Here is a 27,075-nt window from a genome sequence, read left to right as displayed (position 1 = left end):
ACTTCCTTTCATTTCTCCACCTCACCCACAAGTACCTCAATTTCTGCTTCTGTGAAATTGCGCTTCCTTGATCTGCCTTGATCTACAGTCGCCATGTCATTGGCGGAGCGCTGCAACAAGCCGGCTTATGTATATGCATGAGATCCACAAGGCACTTTGCATTGACCATTTATGGCAGTAAGTGGGCGTGGTGGGGGCGGGATGGGACTAAAAAGCAGCTGAGAACCTTTCTAGATAGTTTCTGATTTATGAAGCGGAGATTGTGTGCAGCTGTGCGTACTCCATGTTTGATAGATCACAAACCTACTTGGCATAAGTACATTTTTTTTGCTGAGCTTAAGTACGGTTTTAGTAAGGATTCTACGCAATGTTTGATAAATGAGACCCCTGGTCTGTGAAGCTGTAAAAAGACATGTCCACAGGGACAGGTTAGATCAGGTGTGTCCAGTATGGTCTCAGTGCTGTTTGAGACCTAATGGAAGACAGCCAAGGAGGACACCGCTCTTGGAGACAAATACCCAAAGACCAGTCTGGATTCCACATCCATGCTGAGGAGCCTCAGAGCTTCTGGAGAACATCCTTTGAACCAGTGAGACAAACGGGAGCTTTTTGGCCTCTGAGGACACTAGACCTACCATGGAACATGGAGGAGGCTCAGTTCTGTTCTGGACAGCTTCTGGAGACGTCCTGGAGCCAGATGTGTTGCTCAGGGTCAAAATGTTTGGTCTCAGCTTCTCACCAGGATGAAAAATTACACAAACAGAATGAACCAGAACCAAAGGAAAGACCTTGATCTTCTAGAAGTCCTGATCTGGAACCTGGTTAGCATCTGTGGAAGGAGCTGGAACATCTGGAGAAGGACCCCTTCAGGCCTGAGACAGCTGGAGCAGTTTGTCCATGATGAGTGGGCGGGTGAGAAGTCCCTCTGGAGTGGGTTAGCAGAACTGTGTCTCACAAGGTTGAGCGGCTAATAATAAGTGGACTTTTTAAATAATTTTTATCCAGATCTGAAAACCTGTGAATTCTGAGCAAGATTTGATTCTGAATCCTGTTAGGGGTAGGTCCTCCGGTGACCGATGTGGGTTTTTCTGTCTAACTGAACGATCCGGATGTTCTGATGGGCGAATCAGACAAACCTTTTATCTGTCTGTATAAGTCATACTGATACGTGAGACCCCGATGCTGATCCATGCTGAAGGCGAACTGTCAGACCTAAACGATCAAACTGCAGTCATTAATTATCTGAGGTCAGCTGGGGTGAGAACACAGCTGACTGCTGAGGAGCTACAATGATGTCCTAATGATCTGCCTGAGTGTGATGGATCTCATGTGTTAGCATGTTGATGAGGTGAGGTGCTCAGCTGGTTGGATATAAATCTTATTTCTCCATCTTCAGGCGTTTCTTGCATTCTGACTTTAATGGTTGCAGCTTTGCAGGTCTCACACAATTAACAGGCTCATTTGAACAAAGCTAGCATGAAGCTAGCCTGGCCGGCCAGCCCCATGCTTCCTTATGGGGAGTTAGTTTTCTGTGTCGAATTAAACAGAGAACTGGCAGGCCAGGCTAGCATGTAGCTGCTTTGGCTCTGTGGTAATGGTGCGGCGATGATGTCAGCGGCAGGGAGAAGATGACGCTTATCCTTACGTATGACCTGGATCATGGTCCCCTGAAGTGCTTCTGCTCCTCAGAACAAACAGCAGCTCTTTATACTCTCTTTATCCTGAGCAGTCGTCATAGATGGACATCCACATGGATGTGACAACCCATCAGCTCTCAGGTTAAGACTGTCAGGTTGCAGTAGCTCAGGAGGTAGAACGGGTTGTCCACTAATCAGAAGGTTGTAGGTTTAGTCCCGGCTCCGGACAGAGAATTCTGCTGTTGTGTCCTTGGGCAAGACACTTAACCAGCCTTGCCTGCTGTTGGTGGTCGGAGAGACCGGTATTACCTGTGCTCGGCAGCCTCGCCTCTGTTAGCGCGCCCCAGGGCAGCTGTGGCTACATTGTAGCTCATCACCACCAGGGCATGAATGGATGAATGATACACTGTAGTGTAAAGCACTTTGGGAAGGTGCTAATCAAGTGCAGGTCATTTAGCAATAAAGTGTCCCCAGGTGGGACAGGTTGTTTGTCCTGTGATGGACTGACGACCTGACCAGGTACAGCCCCGCCTCTCGCTTACACACCAGCTCTCCATGACCCCAGTGAGAAATGAGGGGTGATATAGATGAGTGAGTGAACCGGTGTTTTGCTCTTATATGTGAGCATATGAACTGGTGACTTCCACCAGCAGCTGTTAGCATCAGGGAGAGCTCACTTAGCTGCCCTTGTCAGAGCCTGTTGTTAAAGCTCATCAGTGTGATGTAGGGGTTAGATGCTGCTGCTGCTGCTGAGGATGTGTACCCAGGGTTAGGGTTAGGGTTCCCACTTCCTCTGCTGGATCCTGGATCATTCTATATACCTATTCCCTCTGATGACATAAACTATGTTCCTGTTCAGACACCGGAATTATCCCTAAACCTGCCGGATGTGTTTGGATGAACCGATGATGGGTTCATTTAAGAAACATTCTCAGGAGTTGTGATAAAAAGAAATGAAGCCAAAATTTCTTGTGTTGTTAGGCTGTTGGCATGTTTATGTTTTCATGTGTTTTGATGGTGTATGATTTTTATTCTCCACCTGTTTAATGTGTTTTTCTTCCTTAGCTCTTTCACCTCTCAGCCGTGCACATAGAGCTCAGCTTTGTGACGATGTGTGCATATTCACCACTAACACGCTGCAGGACAGAGGGGCGGGCATGCATGACTCGCTCTGAGCTGTCTGATAGGCAATGTTGCATTTTCCCTTTTGTCCTTAATTTGGTTTTGTGTTTGTAACAAACTGTCTGTTCTTCTTTTCATTTGTAACCTGAATGAAACACAAAAGGGGGACAAGCAGGTTCATTCTATGTGCATGTGCTTTCCCTCTAGACTCTGGCTGCCCTAACGAGAAATTCGATAAATCTGCTTCCAAACCATCTTGCACAAGCTTTGCATGTCCACTCTGGTCCTGAGGAAATTAACAAGCGAATAGAGAGTGCCATCGACTTACGGAGTGGCGATAAGTTGAGGAGAGAGCATATCAAGCCTTTCTCTCTGATGTTTAAAGACTCCAGCCTGGAAGAGAAGGTAGCTGGGGCTTCAGACAGACAACTGTTTTTATTTTTATTTTATTTCTTTTCTCTCTTCCTCCTCATATCTATCAGAAAGATTTCCAGAATCAAAACTATTCCACTTCATCATGAGTAAGCTAAAGGCCTTTACATCCCTTTTAGTTTCCGTGATTACATGAATCACGATTAAACCCTGGAGCCGGGACCGTGTAAGAGGTTCCCTCCGCTCAGTGTGGTTTCATACTTATGTACATTAAACATTTCATTAAAAATGCAATGATTAGTTTACTATAGACTCCAACTAATCTGTATTGAACCAGTAGAATGATCAGTAAGGGTGGTTAGGGTTGGAGGGGGTCATAGACTTGTCTCGTGCATCTGGAACTAGCAGGAGATATAAAAGTCTTTTTGTGACAAAATTATTACAAAAAATGTGCTGCAGCTTGTAATTACAACCCTTGTGATGCTGTTTTTACGAAAAAAAAATTTGTTTCAAATGCATCAAACGTGAAAATCCTACATCATTCCAGCTGAAAATTTCCATATTTTCCTGTAACTTTGTGTCTCTGGTGAGTCTAGATTAAAAAAACGAGTTTATAGATTTAACATGTATTCAGCTATTAAGTTTTATTACATTAAATATGAATCAAGACTGAGTCTATTACCGAGCCTTAGTTGTTCTAGTTCTAATGACTTGTACTGAGTTTTGCACCAGGTCAGCAGAATTCAAGCAGAAATGAGAAATTGTTATTTTTATTTAATCTGTTATGTTTTTGTAGTTCTCTGTAAATTCAGTTTAACTTGGCCCACGTCTTTATAAAAGTATTACTATACCTGAGAATTCAAATTTAGGGCTCCGTACCAACATAGATACTTAATATTACTGATTACTTTTGCACTTTAAACATATTTAAATATGGCTCCTGTTAAAACATTTACCGCTTAGCTTTACTAAGTCTAGAACAGTCAGACATTGTTTTGGCCCTTCAGTTTACTCATGACCAAATTATACTTTTGCTATTTGGTGGGAAAAGTTGACTAATCCAACTTTTTAGATTTATTTTTTTAATGTTCTTGATTTTTTTTCATAACTTTTTTTCCTCTGCATTCCCTAAAGAAAATCAAAAACAAAGGTGCTCTAAACAATCGTTTCTACATTTCATAATCATCTCATTGTCGTGAGACTTTTATCTTAAAATGGTAAATATTATAATAAAGGCCTTTTACATGGTTTTGGTGAAACTAAATTCTAATCTCTAGACATTTAAATAGTAAAACATGGAGGACATCTGTCAAAGACTAAGAATACAATTTACAGCTACTCCCATGTGATAAAACCTGATGTTTCAATCCAAAATTGCTCATTTTCACTTATAGAGCTCCGGGAGTTGACGCCACTTCTCCCGGCATGCAACAGTTCAAATCAAAACGGCGCCATCTTGGCAGGCAGAAGCCCGCAGCTGGGCCATTTGTTATTGTCAGAAAACTCAAACGGAAAATATGGTAGATTCCTGTTGTGCCCGGGGATGCAGATCAGATGCGGACGACATAAGGGATGAGCCTTCTACAGGATTCCCCAAGATCCGGAACGCCGCAAACGTTGGATCATTGCAGTAAAACGCGCTAGTGACCGGGCTAAAATGAAGCTGTGGGATCCCAAGAGTAAAGGTTTTCGCTTATGCAGCGACCACTTCATATCAGATACTTAAACCAACGTTTCCTCAACTGTGTATGGTATTTATTTTAAATGCTTTTATTACGATTCTTAGTGGGCTTCCTAAACTTATTTTGGCATGGCTTTTTCTGTCTTATTACTCACAGCAACAATTGATCAACATTGCTTAAAAATGAAATACATCTTAGCCAGTTAATTGCTGTGATCTTAAGACACGTAAATGGCAGCATGCAGAACTCACGAGGCAACATTTTACGGGATGTTTACTTGCTGCTATGAGTAATAAGACAGAAAATAAGTTTAGGAAGCCAACTAAGAATCGTAATAAAAGCATTTAAAATAAATACCATATACAGTTGAGGAAACGTTGGTTTAAGTACCTGATATGAAGTGGTCACTGCATAAGCGAAAACCTTTACTCTTGAGATCCCACAGCTTCATTTTAGCCTGGAGGCTAGTGCGTTTCATTGCGATGATCCAATGTTTGGGGCGTTCTGGATCTTGGGGAATCCTGTAGATGGCTCTTCCCTTATCTCATCCGCATCTGTTCTGGCATCCTGGGGCACAACAGAAATCTACCATATTTCCCATTTGATTGAGTTTTCTGACAATAACAAATAGCCTAGATGCGGTCTACTGCCTGCCAAGATGGCGCCATTCGATTTGAACCATTGCGTGCCGGGAGAAGTGACGTCAACTCCCGGAGCTCTACATAACAATAATTTTACACAAGGATTTTTGTATCGTTCAAAACAGGTGGTTTCCATAGCAACACACACACACACACACACACACACACACACACACACACACACACACACACACATATATATATATATACATATATATATATATATATATATATATATATATATATATATATATATATATATATATATATATTGTCGTAGTGCAGTGGTTCCCAGTCTGGATCATGATTCCTTACATTTAGGGACTTAAAGTAAAAAGAATTGGGGAAATATTTTATTATTGAATATTTTTCCTACAACTGATGTCAAATCTGAAAATATAAGCCTAAATATAAATATGTAGTACATAATGATTCTTTATTTTAGGATTGTTTGATAGTTTCACCTCTGATGTATGAGGTTAGATGTTAGGGAGCCACTGACATAAAGCATCCTTTAATTGTAAAATAATTACGTTTAATGAATTAAAAGTAGTTTCTGGGTAATTATCTAATAATAATGAGGGGTTGAGTCATAACTGTAAGATAATAAACCTTTAACCACAACAATGTGTCCCAAAATGTTCCTTTTCTTTTCTGAATGCAAGTAAAATTTTGTTCCATGAAAACGCTGACCTTTAACCTCCAGTTATCCCCTCATACTTGTGTTTCTCCTTTTATCGAACCATTATTAAAATAACACACATGTTTAAATATCCCTAAATATATATTTCTCCTTCCTCTCCATTTGGTGAGACCTCCTCAGTAAATGTGCAGTGATTTGGTGTTGGCCTCCATCATCCTTTTTCCCCCTATCTTTTGCCAAAGTTGTGACCGAAGGTGAAGCATCGTCTTGCTAATTTCCCAGCACCCTTTGAGAAAGAGACAGTGAGGACTGGGCAGCAGGCATTACTGGAGTTGAACCTATAAATCTGACTTAAGCACAAATAATAAAATCATCTTCTGCTATTCGCTCAACCTGCAAATGCGCTTGGACAGACAACTCACCTTTGAGCAGTGAAAGAGCAAGGTTTTGCATAAACTGACCTTTTGTTTTATTTATTTTGTGTTGGAACTGACTTGTAGTTGTGGCTAATTAGCTTAGCTTCATCTAGCTAGCGGCTACTTTAGACCTCTCCTTTTTTCTCGATGTTTTTAAAATACTCACCACTAGAAATAAGAACAAATAATATTTATGATGATTCTGAGTTAATATCACTATTAGAAACATTTTTCTCCACATGCAAATTTATTTAATGATTGACATTAAAGTCAGTGACATGAAATAATCCAGTGTATCAAAACAGCAGAACATCTGCTATTTCTTCTTAAATCTTATTTCATATATTTGAGTTTAAAATGAGGATTACCAAAGTAAAAGGGATATTTCAAAGAAAGACAAAGTCTTGGTTCTCATTCAGCCTTTTCCGTTAGCTTTGGTGGTAGTTGTGACTCAGCACTTTCTGTTAGCGTGTGAGCTAACCCCTAGCTTTCGCCTTCCAGGCTAACCCACCAGCTCCTGTCTCTCTCTAACGCTTGTGATTGGACCCTTGCATGTGTGTGTGTGTGTGTGTGTGTGTGTGTGTGTGTGTGTGTGTGTGTGTGTGTGTGTGTGTGTGTGTGTGTGTGTGTGTGTGTGTGTGTGTGTGTGTGTGTGTGTGTGTGTGTGTGTGTGTGTGTGTGTGTGTGTGTGTGTGTGTGTGGCCGTACATCCATGCTGGCTGCTGTTTGATCTGCCAGGCTTCACGGTTTCTGTGTGACAACTTGTCTCTGCATTTCCCCTCACTTCTTCTCCCTCTTTCATTCTATTCTTCCTCTTTTTGCTTTCGCTGTGCAGTACTCACAGATGAGGGACGAGGTTTTCAAGTCTAACCTGGTGTGCGCCTTCATTGTGCTCATCTTCATCACAACCATACAAAGCCTGCTTCCCTCTGCCAGGTAAGGGACCGATCAGGGCCCCTAACATATTTATTACCAATATTTTACATTTTCATAAATAGCTGGGAATTACAGAATTAAATAAAACCACCATATTTTTTCTGTATTAGATGATTTTGCTAATTACCACCATATAATTGTATGTTAGCATTGTTGTTTTTAGCTTCTGTTTTATAGAAACTAAAGTCAAACTGCCCTTTAGGCCTCCGTGAAATCTGATTTGTTTTTGCCACTAATTCATTTTTTCCATATGTTGTTTATAATTTATGGATTTACTTTTTTCCATAATATTATCTTTTCGATTTATAAAACTCCCAACAATTCAAAAGAGAAATATGTAAACTTGTATACATATTGACAAATTTTAGCAAAAATATATCAATTAAAGTGTTTCTTATAAACTGAAAACATGTGTTTTTGCATATGTATGTTCATCTTTTCCAATGAGTTATTAAATAATGGAAATTATCAGTAAAATGTTACCATTAAGGTTTTCTATCTCGTTCTGCTCGTACAGACATAAAACCTTGAAACTGGTGTTTCTCCTATGCTGATGTTAGCCCTACGTTAGGCTAATGCTAGCTCATGCCGCCACGTGTACGGTGGCAGGTCTTAACTTACATCTGAGCCTAAAACAACATCTCTGAGCTTGATGATTGACTTGTGCAGTTAGTATAAATCTTTTATCTTGTTATTTTGTTTATGCAGAATGGTTACCATGGTGATCCAGTTTTCAGTCCTCATCATCCTCCATTCCTGCCTGGTTCTAGTTACGACGGCGGAGGATTACAAGTGTCTGCCTCTGGTCCTGAGGAAAGCGTGCTGTTGGATAAACGAGACGTACGCGGCGCGAAACGTCATCATCTTCGTCTCCATTCTCATTAACTTCCTGGCAGCCATGATCAATATAGTAAGTACAGGTTGTAGTAAACCTCTAGACCAGTCAGTGGTCGTGTGGTTGAGAAGCCTTTAGCCACACCCCAAGGGGCGGAGCCTACTTTTAAATCCGTACCTGGAATGTATTCCTTTTATTTTACTGCTTTATTTACAAAAAGCTAATTGCTGACATTTATTTGTATTATTTATTTTTCTTGTTAGTATTTTTTGAGTGTATTTCTTATCATGTTTTGATATCCGGATAATTTTATTCAAAGAGTTTTAGCGATTAAATATTTTAATGATAAAAAGTGGTATATTTTTATTGTTTCCATAACAATGTCAGTGTTTTTTTTTTTGTTATAAATGTTATTTTTTGTTAGTGTTACTTTGACCGTCTGAGTCTGATGGACCCTGTTGGTCCTTTTCTCACAGCTATGGTGTGACTTCGATAAGTCCAACACCTTCAGGAACCAGACGTACAACGAGTCTGCCTCCATCCCAGACATCTGCTTCTACCCAGAGGTACCGAATACATGTGATGTCTGAAATCTGCAGTCAGGTCCATCTGTTTTGTTTTTTCACTTCTACAACAAAACGATGAATTAAACATCCTGGATAGCTGCCGGCGCCCAGAGGGAGGTTTTGCCTTGGACACCGGCGACTGATGGAGCCATCGCCACCTCACGTGGAACATATCCATCATGTTACTTTGTTCACACAACATGCCGCTGATTGATGAAGCCAATCAGGAGCCGCGTTCTCGTCCCTCCGAGCTTTGGGTTGAGTCATGTGTTGTTGCTTGGATACAACTCCTCCCCTCTCGAGGGTCCCACCGATCCTCAATAAGAGAGGATATTATTCAGCTGCAGCAAAAGTTAATAAAAGCTGTAGGGTCAGAATGAGAGAACAGTGGGACGTCCTTTATGAGATTTATTATCACCCAAGCAGAATGACCCTGTCCATCGGGCGGACGGGATGCAGGGGTGGACTGGCCTATCTGGCACCGTCCCGATGGGCCGCTTGCCCAGCTTGGGCCGACACAACCGCGAGCAGCCAGGGCCGAAATTTTGTCCCAGTCCACCCCTGCTGGGACGGCAGCAGCTCGACAGAAAACAAACACCCAGTCTGAAACATGTTAGAGCTTCTTTTATGGCAACATAAGAACACATTTATCACTTCTTCAGCTGCTTGATAACATTTTACTTGGAAGGTTTCCAGAGACATAAACACAGTTAAAGCTGAATTAATCAAAACACCTGATTTATTACTTGGCTCAGAACACTAACACTAGTATTCTAACTATGTTAGTACCAACATTACCTTACTGTCATTTCAGTCTAACTGATGCTCTAAAAACTGTTAACTATGTGATTAAATATCAATCAATCAATCAATCAAATTTTATTTGTATAGCACCTTCTACAACATTATCCGAAGCCCAAGGTGCTGAACAACATCATTAAAAGAAAAACATTCCCAGTACATGGGCATAAAAGCAGGATAAAAACATAAAATCATAAAATATCAAGCAAACACTATTACAGATAAGAGATATCGGAATAAGACTAATCGATAAAAAAAACAAATGTCGGACAAAATAAAATCAAGCATCTGGGTTAAAAAGAAGAATAGTTAAAACCATAATGTTAGGGCAATTCAAATGACCCTAGCGCTAAAACTCAATCAGATAAAAATGAATCTTTAAACGAGACTTAAATACTTGAAGGGATGGTGCCTGCCTAATGCTCAGTGGCAATTCGTTCCACAGAGTTGGAGCCAAAATAGAAAAAGCACGACAACCCCTCGATCGAAATTTCGACCGGGGGACCACCAGAAGTTCCTGCTCGGCTGAGTGAAGAGACCGAGATGGAGCATACCTGTTCAAAAGCGCAGTAATGTACGAGGAGGCACTGCCCTGGAGGGCCTTATAAACGAGAGTTAAGATTTTAAACTGAGCTCGATATTTTACCGGGAGCCAGTGCAGAGCAGTCAGCACTGGGGTAATTTGCTCTCGACATCTAGTGCCTGTCAGAAACCTAGCCAAATATGTAGTAAATATGGGAAATGCTGTTAGTTAAACATTAATGTTTATTCTGACATCTTATCTAGTGGCTGCCAGTTACTGAGGGATTAACTAACATCTCAGTTAAACATTAAATGAGTGAGTAAACCAATAATTCAACTTTATTATTAAGGATTATAATTTGTGCTCCATCGTTATTAATCTGGTAAGAACAAATAATTATATCAGCCATGATTTCTATTGTACTGTGTATTTATATGTTTCTGTATAACTATTATTAGCTCTAGTTTGAACATTTTTACTCTGATATTTTGGTTGTTGTTTATTTATCAGGTAAGGTAAATTTTCCTCTCTGGACTCACCTTTAGGAATTGTCAGCGGCTCGTTTTGAGCTGATGTGTCTGATTTATCCGCCTGTTTCCTGATTCCAGTACTTCGTTTTCACCGGCATCCTGGCGATGGTGACGTGCGCCGTGTTCCTGCGTCTGAACTCTGTGCTGAAGCTGGCCGTGCTGCTGGTGATGATCGCCATCTACTCGCTGCTGACGGAGGCCTTCTACACCTCGCTGTTCGTCCGCTACGACACCGTCCACCACAACACCGAGTGAGTTTCTGTCTGAGCAGGAGCCGCTGCTTCATCTATCTTCAGTCTGTCTCCTACGTTATGATGAAGGATCCACCGTAACTGACTGTCACACTCCATCATTACAGCCATTATAGAAAATAAAAGGTCCATGCTTAAATATAAAACAAGAAACTGCTGCAGGTTCTTATCAAACACAAGCTGCTTTAAATCGCTCCATTTTGTTCATGATTTTAACAGTTTAGTCTCCAGAATTTCACCTAATCAACTTTACTGGAAACACGTAAATATTAATCTGCTGCGCTGATTTGATGTTTGCCACTTTTCTCCATGACGACGCTAAATAAATGATGATCCCAATCTCACAGTTTAGTCCCAAGTAATCCTAGTTGTGTTGTATATATATTGTTCTGAACCTGGCTAATGTCTGGTTCTGAACCTGGCTAATTAATGGGTCTGAACCTGGCTAATGGTTGGTGCTGAATGTGGCTAATGTCTGGTTCTGAACCTTGGTAATGCTTGGTTCCGAACCCAGCTAATTGCTGGTCCTGCACCAGACTAATAGCTGGTGCTGCATTAGAAGCTTGACATCATTTCGTGACACCTGCATCTTCACTGAGGCAGGATGTCAGGTTTCAGCCACCATCACCACAAGCGGAAGACATCAAACGATGAATGTCTGCCACCAGATGATCCTCTCTGCTCTGAAAACAAATTATCTTCTATTTTCCACTTGTGGGAGTTCAGCTGTTAACCGCGTGAAAAGCCCAGAGCAGCTGTTAATCCTCCCTGAGCCTCCCAACAGCTTCTCACCGTCTGAGCTGGAAATAAACCCTCTGACTGTTTTCATCACATCTTGCTGCAGTTTCAGTTTTACTCCCCACCCCCCACCATGTGTGTATGTGTAAAATTTGCAGAGGAGCTGCTGCTCGTCCACTTGGTTCTGCTTCTGTGGTTTATGACTGAATGCTGATGAAGACGAGGGTTTCCTCTTTGCTGTGGCCTCATTCGTGGCCTCATTCTGGACGGACTTAGATCAGACAGAAGATCTGATGCTTTCAGGGATAAACTGCCTGCTTCTGATTTACTGTGATGGAATAATTTGAGACTAAAACTGGAGTTTGACACAAATAACCTGAAGCACTTTTCTTTCCTCGTTCCAACAGGAACTTCCTGGGAACCAAAGAGACGTCTTTGCTCCTGATGGCCATGTTCCTCCTGGCCGTGTTCTACCACGGTCAGCAGGTGAGAGCTTTCACCTTTACACTAAACATCTATCAGCTCCGTCCTGCCACACACCTGAGTTCATCCTCCAGTCTGAGCTTTTGTCTTAAATTTTATACGTGGTAAAAAAAAAACTGCTAAAAATTATCACAAGTTAAGGTGAATAACACATTCATATCCTCTAAATCTGCTGGATTCAGTCAGAAAAACACAGAAAAGCTCTTTCAAAACACGTTATTGTGAAAATACCATTTCCTCTTTTCGTCTGAACATTTTACAGATGACTTTAGATTTTTATTAGACCCGAATGAAAAATCCTTTTGATGCTTTTAACACAAAAATCGGGTCAGGGTTTGTTTTTAAAACAGGTTTAATAAAAACAAAGAATTTAAAAACAACTGATAAAAATGCTGAGTCGACCAGAAATTCTGCAGCTTCTTACTAAAATCTGTTCATGTAAAACACATGTTTCAGCTACATGTTTGCTTTATGACCAGAACCTCTAAAGAAGGGTCAAAGGTCAGCTACTTTTCTTTATACAGTCATGGTCACGTCGAGCATCTCAATACAAACTCAGTCAGACTTTAGCCTCAGTCTCGTCCTGCTGCCGTTTGATTAAACGGGAGAATAAAAAGCTTCACCAGCAGACCCTTAAATTAAAAAGCATGAAGTCATCTGACGTACTGTTTAATTAAAAGTTCTGACCTGACATTATTAATTATTTAATCATGTCTCAGTGGAGTGGAGACGATCTGAAAAGTCAGATTCACTCTGACCTGAAATCTCTCAAAGAGCGTGGCTCCATCAACGCTCCGGTTCTGCTGTTGGTGCCGGTCCTTCCGTCAGCCTGCAGAACCTTTCTGGGAAAACTCAAAGATTACAGAAAATACTTCTTATTGTTTTTATTTAAGCTCCACGTGTGGGAAAAGGACAAGATGGAGCCTGGAGGTCCAGGAGACATTAAAGTCCCATTAGTCATCACACACACTGGTGAAATGGCATCACACACACTGATGAAGTGACATCACACACTGGTGAAATGACATCACACACACTGGTGAAATGGCATCACACACACTGATGAAGTGACATCACACACTGGTGAAATGACATCACACACACTGGTGAAATGGCGTCACACACACTGGTGAAGTGACATCACACACTGGTGAAATGACATCACACACACTGATGAAGTGACATCACACACTGGTGAAATGATGTCACACACACTGGTGAAGTGACATCACACACTGGTGAAATGACATCACACACACTGATGAAGTGACATCACACACTGGTGAAATGACATCACACACACTGGTGAAATGGCGTCACACACACTGGTGAAGTGACATCACACACTGGTGAAATGACATCACACACACTGGTGAAATGGCGTCACACACACTGGTGAAATGACATCACACACACTGGTGAAATGGCGTCACACACACTGGTGAAATGACATCACACACACTGGTGAAATGACATCACACACACTGGTGAAGTGACATCACACACTGGTGAAATGACATCACACACACTGGTGAAATGTCGTCACACACACTGATGAAGTGACATCACACACTGGTGAAATGACATCACACACACAGGTGAAATGGCGTCACACACACTGGTGAAATGACATCACACACACTGGTGAAATGACATCACACACACTGGTGAAGTGACATCACACACTGGTGAAATGACATCACACACACTGGTGAAATGGCGTCACACACACTGGTGAAATGACATCACACACACTGGTGAAATGACATCACACACACTGGTGAAGTGACATCACACACTGGTGAAATGACATCACACACACTGGTGAAATGGCGTCACACACACTGATGAAGTGACATCACACACTGGTGAAGTGACATCACACACTGGTGAAATGACATCACACACACAGGTGAAGTGACATCACACACACAGGTGAAGGGACGTGACACACTGGTGATGGTTTAATCCCCCAATCCAACCCCTTAAAGCTGAGCATCAAGCAGGGAGGCATTGGGTCCCAGTTTTGAAGTCTTTAACCTATGACCCGACTGGGATTTTTACCCACAACCTCCCAGTCCCATAGTGGACACTCTACCACTAGGCTTAGCTGGTGACTGTGGGGGTCATATAAATGTGGAGTAAAGTCTGATGACCCGTTGTACTTACTTACTTTGTAATTTGTACCTTTGACATTTGAATTGATACTGTGCCAATTCCCGGTACCTACGAATCGATACCGGTACTTAACGGTACCAATTTTTGATACTTTTGAGTGTTTAATAATTATTTAAATCACTTTTTTAATTACATATATATTATTTTTCTAATATATAACCATATTTGATAAATGACTGATGTCAATTTGTTGTTGTTATTGTTGTTGTTAGCCTCAAGGGCAAAATGCCGATTATCACTTGTAAGTCGCTTTGAACAAAAGCGTCTGCTAAACACATAAACATAAACATAAATATCATGATAATAACATACAACTGTTTGTATTTTTTCATCGTAGTGTTGTATAAAATTCTTCATTATGAAAACCTTTAACAACAACTGTTTCTAAATGATGCAAAAATAAACCCAGCTTCATGCACTCCTAATCCTCTTCTATGCCCTCTGGAATTACTCTGATGAGGAGACCATATATTATAAACTACAAATGAAACTAAAGCAAACGTCAATACCGTACAACAGTTTGTATTATAATATTGTGGTGTTCCACAAACTAAGCCCAGCTCCATGTACTCCTTTTTCTCTCCTTTCTCATCTGGACAAACTGTGTGATGGTGGGTCCTTGTAGTTTTATAAACTACAAATTACACTGAAGCAAACATCTTTGCTGTGAACTAAATTTACTGTGTATCTTCGTTCCTTTTGCCCTTCATTTTCAAACTGTTTATTTTTCCTACTCGGAAGTTGGAATTTCTGAGAAGAAAGTGAATAGCTATGTAAAACAAAAACTAAAATGTCAAGATAATGTTATCTTAAACAGTTTATTTAGCTGCTGGAGCAGATTAAGATGCCTCATCCTCAGATCTTTACCGCTGGTTTCATCATCACCCAATAGCCCATCGCATTTAGTGAAGTGGGCCCAAACTTCAGAACACTTCCTCTCTTTGTTTACAGCTCGCCCACAGTGACTGACAACGTTACGCTCTTGTGCATGGCACAAGTACCGAAACAAGTCACCGTTTCATATGACATGAATCGGTACTCAGTCGGTTCTATGGAATTCGGTCGGTGCCTTAAAAAGTACAGAATTTGGTACTCATCCCTAAACCATCAAAATAAAAGCATCACTGCAAATCCAAATGTGACAAAATAAAAAAGCTATTTGATTCAAATTTAGACGTTTTCCTGCAGCTTTGTGTCAGTGACTACTTTAAATGGGCTTTGAGAGTCTCCCGTCGGCTCTCATGTCTCGACGCGAACATTCCCCGAACAGGAACCTGCTGCTGTTATTCATGTGAGACCGTGTTGGGACCTTCTGACCCTCTGTGTTTAGATCTTCCCTTCTTTAGAACTATGGTTCTGTCTGTAGGTCCAATCCCAGTGGGTTTTTCTCTGAGGGCGCAGGACTCACCTCTGCAGGTGTAAACAGATCTAGAGGATGTCTGGAAAACCAGGATGAATCTAAAGTTTTAGGACAGAACATCCGATTGCTTATGAGGTAAACATGACCTGTTTGGTTCTGCTGCAGGTACTTATCAGTCTTATCCATTCTAGAAGCAGTTTTCATCCAGCTGGAGTCGGGTTTATGGCCGGAGGGGGTTGCTATAGCAACCATTGATGATGTGGTTCAGCGGTGGGGGACACATGTAATTGGAGGTTTTTTGTAGCAGAAAGCAGTCGTGTTTGAAGGTGTACAATAACGATTTCTGCGGTCGATTCCACCACTTGTTTGGGAGAGAGAGATGGAGACATCCCACAGCAAGAGAGCCTGAACGGCCAGCTCCAAGAGCGAGACGCTAACGAACGCTAACATGAGAGACGGTTTTCCATCAGCAGGAAGTTCAGGTCAGAGTTTTGAGCTGATTTCTGTTGGAGCTAATGGGCTAGCTGGAATGTTAAAGCCTTTGTCTCCTTCACTCCTCCGGTTCAGTTAGGAGGAGCCAATCAGAGGAGAGGAACAGGGACGAACTCCAACATCTGCTCCTGTTTCCTCACCTGACTCTTGTTCAGAGCTCCAGGTTCTCCGTAGGACCACATGCGGTGGTTCTTTCTGGGGTAAACACCAACAGGCAAATGCCATCTTTAAAATGATGGCCCCTGAAGTGTTGCACCAGTCAGCCACAGCTCTGACCGTTCTCACAGATGTTTCTCTCTGCCAGTGTCGATCAGCTGTGGTGACCATCTTGAACTGAGTTGACCCCAAAGGTTAATCAGTCATAGACAAACGTCCCGTGATCAATAATAAATCTCTCGTTGTGAGCGAAGTTCTGACTTCCTTCTTTTCTCCTGAAACATATTTAGTCTGTAGAGCATCGTGGTGAGTCTGTGATTCTGGTCTCATCTTCAGCAGTACCGGAGTATGGAGCTAGGATTGGGACAATATTCAATGTAACTTGTACCAAGTTTTGTAACTTGGAACATGTTTCATCAGAGAATCAGAGAGAATTTTATTGCCAGCGAACCAGAGCATAGGAACTTGACTCCACAGAACAGCCTGACCAAGGTTACACACACACACATATAGACAGAACAGATGCAGGCAGATCACAAGAGCAGCCATAACGGCGCTCATGACACGTAACTTTGGATTCGTAACTTGTAACTTTAGTTTTCTAACTTGTAATTCTCAATTTGTACTTGTATTTCTTGTTTTGTAACAGGAAATTTTCATTTTGTACATGTATTTTTTATTTTGTAAAATCAAACTTTTATTTTGTACATTTACTACTCATTTTGTAACATCAAACATTCATTCAGAAACATGAAACTTTCATTTTGTAACTAGCAGACTTCCAAATTGAAAAAATCAAGGTACAAGTTTGAAATCAAAACTCTCAAAACACATTTCATTCTACAGGTACAAACCTCAAATCTACAGTTACGAATCTTTTTGTCTCGATTCTAGCGTCATTGGGAAGAACTTGGGTGGAACCAATGAGAGCACGAGTCTTAGCTACCAATCACATTTCTCGAATTCCTGTCCAATGATTGGGAGAGGAGGGCAGGGTTCTGTCAGAGCTGTAGAAAGAGAGAGTTACGACACTCTTTGAACTCGCCGACTCGCGGTCACGTGGTTCATGGAGCTCTCAGTTCCAAACATCCAAGTCAGTTTGAACGGCGTATGGTGGGACAAATCACAAAAATTTAATATAATCACATTTCCCCTGACGATTTGTGGTAATTGTTGAATAATATTATATATTATATTATGTCCTAACTCCTTCACAAAGTAGCCAATTTATATTTTTCCGAGCATTTGTAGGAAGACAAACACCCGTGACTGTTCTACATTACAGATGGATGTGAGTTTTGATTTCAAACTTACACATTGCTTTTTTTATTTTGGAAGTTTGCCAGGTAAAAACCGAAAGTTTCATGTTTCTGAATGAACGTTTGATGTTACAAAATGAGTAGTAAATGTACAAAATAAAAGTTTGATTTTACAAAATAAAAATACATGTACAAAATGAAAATTTCCTGTTACAAAACAAGAAATACAAGTACAAACAGAGAATTAAAGCTGCAAGCAGCGTCGTTCGGCCCTCGCAGCTCCGCGCCGCTCCGGCCTGGCCGGCAGCCCGGGGCACCAGGGCATGTGTGGCAGAACAGAAACGTCAATCATCCCGTCACCGGAAACAGCAAATGGCCTCCTAGTCCGCACCTCACCCTGACTAAGCATCCCCTCTGAGCTCACCATTAAATTGAATTGTAAGGTTACGGCGTTACGCCAGAATTCGCCATGGCATCAAAGCCCCTCCCTTTCTGGAAAGCTATCAGATTTGAATGGCCATTACAGCATCATGAAGACAGTGCATGACCTAGGTGTCATGTTGACTAAATTAGAGGGGACAAATATGGGCATTTCAGCATAAAATAATAACTTCCTTTAGTCAGGGGGCGGGGCTTAGATGATGTCAGCTGTCCACATTGTCATTGTTTACAGATATGGTCAATGATCACACAGACAAAGTTCGAAAAAGATCTGATCATGCACATGGGAGTTATTAAGTCAAGTAATGGCGAAAGGTCAAAGTTTGAGGCTTAGCCACGCCCACACCTTTCAACTTTACAAAAATCCGACGGTTGACTTTTTTCCCCTATGCCTTAAGAGTATATAGCAGAAGTTTGAAGGCGATTGGTGAAAAGGGCGAAGGAGCATCACTCTTCAAACAACGTGTGCGAAAACCACTAAATCGCGTACTTGGACCAAAATGGCCGACTTCCTGTGCAATTTTGTGCTTGGCTCCAAGAGACTTTTTTGTAGGTCCTGGGACACCACATTAGTGTACCAAATTTCGTAATCCTCAATGAAAGCATGGCTTGGGGCTAATAGTTTAAATGGTCCTAGGGGGCGCTATTTCAGAAATTAGGCCACGCCCACATATTTCAGCTGTCTATGTCTCTTTGGGGTCAGACTAGGATCACTCACCAGAAGTTTCGTAACAATATCACGATAAATGAAGAAATGAGAGGCAAACGTATTTCCATGGCGTGCTGGCGATTTTCGCCATGCTCCCAAAGCCCCGCCTTTTTTTGAAACCTTCCAGTACTGGATACCAAGTGACCTCAAGTTGTCTACTGCTATTTGCCAGAGACTCCTGCTGATTGGGTAAAAGGAGTCCAGTAGGGAGCTGTGAAAAAAAGAGTGGCGCGGCGACAGGTCAAAGTTTGAGGCTTAGCCACGCCCACACCTTTCAACTTTTGAAAAATCCGACGGTTGAATTTTTTCCCCTATGCCTTAAGAGTATATAGCAGAAGTTTGAAGGCGATTGGTGAAAAGGGCGACGGAGCATCACTCTCCAAACAACGTGTGCGAAAACCACTAAATCGCGTACTTGGACCAAAATGGCCGACTTCCTGTGCAATTTTGTGATTGGCTCCAAGAGACTTTTTTGTAGGTCCTGGGACACCACATTAGTGTACCAAATTTCGTAATCCTCAGTCAAAGCATGGCTTGGGGCTATTAGTTTAAATGGTCCTAGGGGGCGCTATTTCAGAAATTAGGCCACGCCCACATATTTCAGCTGTCTATGTCTCTTTGTGGTCAGACTAGGATCACTCACCAGAAGTTTCGTAACGATATCACGATAAATGAAGAAATGAGAGGCAAACGTATTTCCATGGCGTGATGGCGATTTTCGCCATGCTCCCAAAGCCCTGCCTTTTTTTGAAACCTTCCAGTACTGGATACCAAGTGACCTCAAGTTGTCTACTGCTATTTGCCAGAGACTCCTGCTGATTGGGTAAAAGGAGTCCAGTAGGGAGCTGTGAAAAAAAGAGTGGTGCGGCGACAGGTCAAAGTTTGAGGCTTAGCCACGCCCACACCTTTCAACTTTTGAAAAATCCGACGGTTGAATTTTTTCCTCTATGTCTTAAGACTATATAGCAGAAGTTTGAAAGTGATTGGTGAAAAGGGCGACGGAGTATCACTCTCCAAACAACGTGTGTGAAAACCACTAAATCGCGCACTTGGACCAAAATGGCCGACTTCCTGTGCGACTTTGCACTTGGCTTCAAGAGACTTTTTTGTAGGTCCTGAGACACCACATTAGTGTACCAAATTTTGTAATCCTCAGTCAAAGCATGGCTTGGGGCTGACAGTTTTAATGGTCCTAGGGGGCGCTATTTCAAAAAAATAGGCCACGCCCACCAGATGTTCACATCAGATCTTTTGGGGGGCCGGACTAGGATCACTCACAAGAAGTTTCGTGACGATATCTTTGGAAATGACGAAATGGGAGGCAAACGTAAGGCCAAGGCGGTACGCCTGAATTCGCCGCGCCGCCACAGCCCCGCCCTCTGCCGAAAACTCCCATAAAGTGACGCCAAGCAACCCCCACTTGTCTTGAGTTACCAGCTACAAATTTGTGGTGATTAAGTGAAATGGGGCAATTTGGGACCTTTCACAGTAAAACTTGATCTTTTTGGTCCTGAGGGGGCGGGGCTTGTGTGATGTCATCATCCGACCTTTCAGTTTACTTTGTGGGTGGATGACGAATGACCACAGAAAGTTTGGTAACTCTATTCCATTCAGTTATGAAGTTATAGCAATTTAAATATTTTTGGCGAGTAGTCAAACTTCGAGGCCTGGCTCCGCCCCTTCAACATATACGAAAACTCAGAATCCTTATCTCATTTTGTTCGCCCATCCCTTCTGAGCAATTTTACACAATTTTTGAGACGATCGTGCGAAAAATGATCGAGCAATCCAATCAGAAACGGACCCTAAAAACGGCAAAAACGGCAAAAAATCGCCATTTCAACCCAAAATGGCCGACTTCCTGTTTGATATTGACCATGGTTGCAAGAGACTTTTCTGTGCGGACTGTTGAGTACTACAAGTGTACCAAATTTCATAACTGTACGATAAACTAAGCTTTATGGAGAGGGTTTTTTTTCACTTTGTAGGGGGCGCTGTTCAGCCATTTTCTTTGCGATTTTTTTGGGACCTTTAAAATATCAAATTTTTCACCAGGCCTGACAAGTGTGCAAAATATTGTGAGTTTTGGGGTATGTTAAGGTCCCCAAAAAGCTGTTCAAAGGGGGCACGGAATAACAAAAAATAATAATAATCAGAGCAAAAACAAGAGGCCTTCGCAGCGCTTTCGCTGCTCGGGCCTAATTACAAGTTAGAAAACTAAAGTTACAAGTTACAAATCCAAAGTTACATGGCATGAAACATGTTCCAAGTTACAAAACTTGGTACAAGTTACATTGAATATTGTCCCAATCCTAGCTCCATACCGGAGCGGGTCCGTTTAGCTTTTATTAGGATTTCCTCTCAGCTCCTTGCTGAAATGTTGTCGTGGAGCATGACAGATGGTTGTGACCAGATGGGAGTGGGTTTTGTTGCCCTGAATTTAAGGATGAATATTTTAGACTTGTTTATTCCCAACTTTCATTTCCTTTTGGTTCAGAGACAACTGTTTCCGTCACCAAACTCTGGCAAACAGCCACTGGAGGAGTTTAAAAGTTAAGTCACAGCAAATGAAAGAGCTGTGATCAGTAAAAGGAGAGAGTTTAGCAACAGAAACCTGTTTTAATGGTTACATCCTGATGAAGACAGAACCGTTTCTATCGATGTGAGGAAGAAACGGAGCAAGGGTCCAAAACGAGGAGGCACAGACCGTCGCAGAAGGCTAAAGAAACCACTTCAAAACATTTTGTTAATTACGTTTTATTGATACAAAAAACTAAAAAAAATTTTTGGAGTAAATGTGTTCCAAATTCCTCTAGAGGCGTTTATCAGTGATGAAGGCGCTGTTGTTCTTCCTCTGAGGACAAATGGACAGATTCAAACATCTGATTCCAAACAGGATTAATTAGAAAAAGAGAAAATCAGTGCAAAGTTTTCGATAATGAAAGCACTAATGAGTCTGCTGCGTTATCGGCCTCCTACAACCGAATTTTCTGCATCATTGATGCTTTTTTAATGAATCCGTTTGAATTGTTCTGCTGCTTTAGCCGTGACTTCATCATCAGACGTTGCTGCGGTTTAGATGAGGAATGTTCTCATTATCAACAGTTAAAGGATGCAGTTTTCCTCTAGATCTGACAAAGGGCTTTTATTCCCTCCGCTCTGACTGACAGGTTAAACTCATTAATGTTGGTTTGGTGAAATTCAGAACATACAAAGAAAGTTAAACTCTGTCCTCGTGGCTTTTTGTCTTTTTCTTCCACATCTGTTTCACCTCAACTTCCTCTTTATTAAACATAATTTTGAAATTATGTCATAAAACTTCTTAAAATACTTTTGACATAATAAATCATTCAATTTTAACCACATTCCAAAATCCTTCATTTCTGAGGAATTTGTGTGCTGCATTTCATTTTTATTTCCACCTGGGATTCCCCCGGAGGAGCTGGCTTAGGTGGCAGGGGAGAGGGAAGCCTGGGCCTTTTTGCTTAGGCTGCTGCCCCCGCAACTCGACCCTGGATAAACGGAAGAAAATGGATGGATGGATGGATGGATGGATGGATGGTGGGTGGTGGTGGTGGTAGTGGGGGGGGGGGATTGATGGATGGATAGCTAGATAGATAGCTAGATAGATAGATAGATAGATAGATAGATAGATAGATAGATAGATAGATAGATAGATAGATAGATAGATAGATAGATAGATAGATAGATAGATAGATAGATAGATAGATAGATAGATAAATAGATAAATAGATAGATAGATAAATAGATAGATAGATAGATGGTGGAGGGGTGCAGGTGGGTTGAAGTATGATGGGTAGATGAATAGATGATGGATGGATGGTGGAGGGGGGAGTGGATGGTTGGATGATGGATGGATGGATGATGAATCGTTGATGGTTGGATAATAGATGATGGATGGATGGATGAATGATGGATGAATAGATGATGGGTGGATGAATGATTGATGGAAGATGGATGGATGATGGGTGCATGAATAGATGATGGATTGATGAATGGGTGGATGAATAGATGATGGATTGATGGATGAATAGATGACTGATGGATGGATGGTGGTGGTAGAGGGGTGGGTGGGAGATTGATGGATGGTGGAGAGGGGTGGAGGTGGATGGATGGATAGATAGATGGTGAAGAGGGGTGGGGGTGGATGGAAGGATGATGGGTAGATGAATAGATGATGGATGGATGGATGGTGGTGGGGGAGTGGATGGATGGATGGATGGATGGATGGATGGATGAATTGCTGATAGTTGGATGAATAGATGTTGGATGGATGAATGATTGATGGATTGATGGATGAATGAATAGATGATGGATGGATGAATGATTGATGGATGGATGATGGATGTATGAATAGATGATGGATTGATGGATGATTGATGGATGGATGAATAGATGAATGATGGATGGATGGTGGCGGTAGAGGGGCGGGTGGGGGGGATGGAAGGACGATGGGTAGATGAATAGATGATGGATGAATGGATGGATGATGAATTGTTGATGGTTGGATGAATAGATGATGGATGGATGGATGGATGGATGGATGATTAGATGAATGATGGGTGGGTGAATGATGGATGAATGACAGATGGATGGATGATGGATGGATGATGAATCACTGATGGTTGGATGAATAGATGCATGGTGGTGCAGTTGTTAGCGCTGTTGCCTCGCAGCAAGAAGGTTGCAGGTTTGAAACTCGGCTGTGGCCTTTCTGCGTGGAGTTGCATGTTCTCCCCATGCATGCGTGGGTTTCCTCCGGGTACTCCGGTTTCCCATACGGATCACAACATGCCCTACAAGTAAAAAATTGTACGTTGCTTTGGATAAAAGCGTCTGCCAAATCAATAAACATAAACATAGATGATGGGTGGATGGATGATGGATGAATGACGGCTGAATGGCTTCTCTATGTCTAAGTGTGGCTGGACTGTCTGTCCAGGTGTCCTCTGAAGGTTGTTGAGGTCATGCGGGGCTTTAATTAACTCAGTCTTTGCGTTGGTGATAACACGAGATTAATGGATGGATAGATAGATAAAAAAAACAGCAGTAATGACAGAAATGTTCTTGCTGCACTTTAGTCACAAAGTGTCTTCTGTCGTATGTGAGCTCTTGGGATTTCCTGTTTCCCATGTTAAGGCTGATTCATGCTTCTCCGTCAGCTCCGCAAGGGACAGACACGCACGGATTGACAGAAGCGTTTTGCTCTCATACTTCTCCGTTTCCTGGGGAGTGTTGCAAAGCAATTCCCCGCCAGAACAACAGAGGGCGTAGCGCTGTTCTGTGGTATCCTGTCATGTATCCGGTCCAAGATAGTGTGTTTATATTGTGTTTTATGTATATAAGAGGCTTTTTTTAAGCACGACAAATTTGTCTCTCATCATCCTCCACCTCTTCATGCGCTCACCAACTCAACCCACGTTTCCTGTCATTTCCGTCCACAAATAAAATGCTTGCTGCATATCTTTTCACTCATCCAGTCACAGGGAGAATTAAACGTTCATATTTTTAGAGTTTTTTCGCGATGCATTCTTCAAGCCTCTCTGTGTCTGCCACTGAGGGCGCAATGGCGGCAGTGTAGACGACAGCGGTGCCCTGACCAATCACAAGCTTGCGTTCTCCGTCTCGTTTGACGGATGTTTAAAAAAGTGGGCTTGACTCCGTACGTACTTGCGTGCCTGCCGGAGCCCTACGCAAGGACGGATAATGGCGTTGCGTGAGAAGCATGAATCAGCCTGTAGTCTCGCACGTCTCCAACTCCTCCCAAAGGAGTTGCAAACACTTTCTTACTTGAACAAACTAAACAGAATTTTTAAATAGCTGTTTTTGTTCTCTTGGTCGTCAGATTTAGTTTGAAACTTTTACTGTAAATCTAAGGCTGGTGCCACAGAATCATGGATTAAAATCTGTGATAATCCGATATATCTTCATGTGTCCCATCTCCAGCTGGAGTACACGGCCCGGCTGGACTTTCTGTGGCGGGTTCAGGCCAAGGAGGAGATCAACGAGATGAAGGAGCTGCGAGAACACAACGAGAACATGCTGAGGAACATCCTGCCGAGCCATGTAGCCCGCCACTTCCTGGAGAAGGACCGGGACAACGAGGTCTGGGAGAAGGAGAGACAAGGATTAGAAACGAGTTTATCAGATTTATCCAGTCAAGATAATAGTAATAATGAAAATAAATAAATGCATAATAATAATAATAATAATTATTATTATTATTATTATTATTATATTAAAAGTTATCATCACCATCATCAGTAATAATAATAATAATATTTAATGTAATAATAATAATTATAACAATTAATATAATAATAATAATAATAGTGATATTTCTATCTGAAATCAAATATTTATTTGATAAAAAACTTAAATTCATTAAAAACATTTCTGTGCTTTGATAATATTTCAGAATCAGAATAGGAATTCTTTGAATTATTTGAATATTACTTAAATATTTTTGGGTGGTTAATAGATTAAAAATTAATACAAACGGTTTGATCTTTCTAAAGAATTAAACATTTTTTGTTATTTATTTTTGGTTTTAGACATTTTGTTTTCATTAAAGTATAAAATTTTCTGGTTTGAAATCAGGACTTTGACCAAATAAAGGTTTAATGTAAAAATCAGATAAAATCTTTAACATCATGTAAAAGTTTTTTATTTCAGTTATAAAACCAAACTCATGAATATTGTTTGACTCGTTTTTACCTCAGAAAAATAATTTGAATAATTTAAACTTAAAAATAAACTGATCATAAAACCTGCTTTTGTTTAGGGTCTTGATCTGTCCGTAGTGTTTCACAGACTCAGCTGCTGAGTGGACTTCCTGTTTGTTGTCAGCCCTGAGTTTTATTTCCTGGTCGTTGTTATCATCACGAACATTTATATAAACGTGTACATGTCTGTGGTTATCAAAGGATATGTGGACATGGTTGCTGTAAGGGACAGCACTGTCCCCTAGTGGAGGAACTGCTGTAGTGCTGCTGTGTAGGACACACACACACTCACCTGCTTAGAGCCAAAACCAACCAGACTAAAATGATTGAGTTTAAATTTGAATTGTATCTGTTTTTTGAACAAAAGGAACAAATTAATCGTTTTCTACGAACGAGTCCTGAGCTTTAGCTCCGCCCTCCTGATCAGATCAGACAATAAAACATTAAAACGCTTCAGAAACACAAACCTGGAAGGATTCAGGACTGAAACCTCCCTGCCTGTTCCTGCCGGATCCTGAGTGTTTATCCCATCCGTCTCGTTTTCCCAACAGGAGCTCTACTCCCAGTCCTACGACGCTGTGGGCGTGATGTTCGCCTCCATTCCCGGCTTTGCCGACTTCTACTCACAGACCGAGATGAACAACCAGGGAGTGGAGTGCCTCCGGCTGCTCAACGAGATCATCGCTGATTTCGATGAGGTGAGACACCCCAGAGCTGATGATGTCACTAACAGGTCCCTACGGGTCCCTCGCTCTGGTTTTACACAGTCCCCAATCTGATTTAAAACCGGTTTAGACCAGTTTCTGACTGGTGGAGAACATGTTTGAACGTTGTCCCTTGTGGACATCCAGAACCCTGTTCAGGTCCTGTGTGTCAGGAAGCCTGGGAAGACCAGGATACCAAATCAGACATAAAAGGAGATGGGTGTTCCGACCCGGAAGTTCTGGATAAAGGAGGAATTCTGGATGTGGCCTTCCTACGTAGGGCCACCAGCTCAGGTACCGCGGTCAAGTGAGCCGTCATTTGTGAGCCGTGGTCAAGCCAGCCGCTTCTTATCCGCCGTGTAAATTTCCTCGCGCTTTTACACCAGTCTTTACAGTACCGCCTTCTCGCTTTATTTCCCGATAGAAAGACTAGGCGCACGTGCATGAACACACACATGCACACAAATTACAATGGAACAGCCCAATACAACCATCGTGACACTGGTTGCATATTCAAAATTTCATTAAAGATCATCCTGAGTAGTTGATGTCCAACTTTCAACACACATCCCTCCTCCCTTCCAAAAATCATTAAAAATCATCCTTAGTAGTTGATGTCTAATGAGCTTTGAAAGAAAAGCGTCTGGACTTCTTTGAGTTGCTTGAACACGTTTCACCTCTCATCCGAGAGGCTTCTTCAGTTCTAAGGTCAAATGGTGGAGTCCCACATTTAAACCCAGTGGGAGTTTCCCCCCGAAGAGGGAACAAAAGACCCCCTGATGATCTTCTACATAAACACATGAGCCAAGGTGTGAGGGTGGGTGTGGGTCCTATTCAGCCAGAGTTTCGGGTGA

At 41.7% G+C, this 27,075-nt stretch overlaps 1 protein-coding gene across 3 annotated transcripts in view; it reads left to right on the top strand.

The window, feature by feature from the left end:
- Positions 1-27,075, top strand: part of adcy8 (adenylate cyclase 8 (brain)) — a 119,188-nt gene that overhangs the window by 85,809 nt on the left and 6,304 nt on the right. For 2 of the 3 annotated variants that reach the window (XM_015956432.3, XM_054747045.2), the window contains exons 8-15: positions 2,967-3,164; positions 7,349-7,449; positions 8,158-8,359; positions 8,761-8,850; positions 10,783-10,955; positions 12,101-12,179; positions 24,739-24,897; positions 26,069-26,215. In XM_015956432.3, the coding sequence (XP_015811918.1) occupies positions 2,967-3,164; positions 7,349-7,449; positions 8,158-8,359; positions 8,761-8,850; positions 10,783-10,955; positions 12,101-12,179; positions 24,739-24,897; positions 26,069-26,215 (1,149 nt within the window). The remainder of the gene's footprint in view (positions 1-2,966; positions 3,165-7,348; positions 7,450-8,157; positions 8,360-8,760; positions 8,851-10,782; positions 10,956-12,100; positions 12,180-24,738; positions 24,898-26,068; positions 26,216-27,075) is intronic. The other variant, XM_015956431.3, reaches the window with a different exon arrangement.

This window comes from Nothobranchius furzeri, chromosome 11 (genome assembly GCF_043380555.1).
Source record: "Nothobranchius furzeri strain GRZ-AD chromosome 11, NfurGRZ-RIMD1, whole genome shotgun sequence".
In the NCBI taxonomy this organism is placed as follows: Eukaryota; Metazoa; Chordata; class Actinopteri; order Cyprinodontiformes; family Nothobranchiidae; genus Nothobranchius; species Nothobranchius furzeri.
Note: the sequence above shows the minus strand (reverse complement) of the source record. Positions and strands in the feature narration are given on the sequence as shown.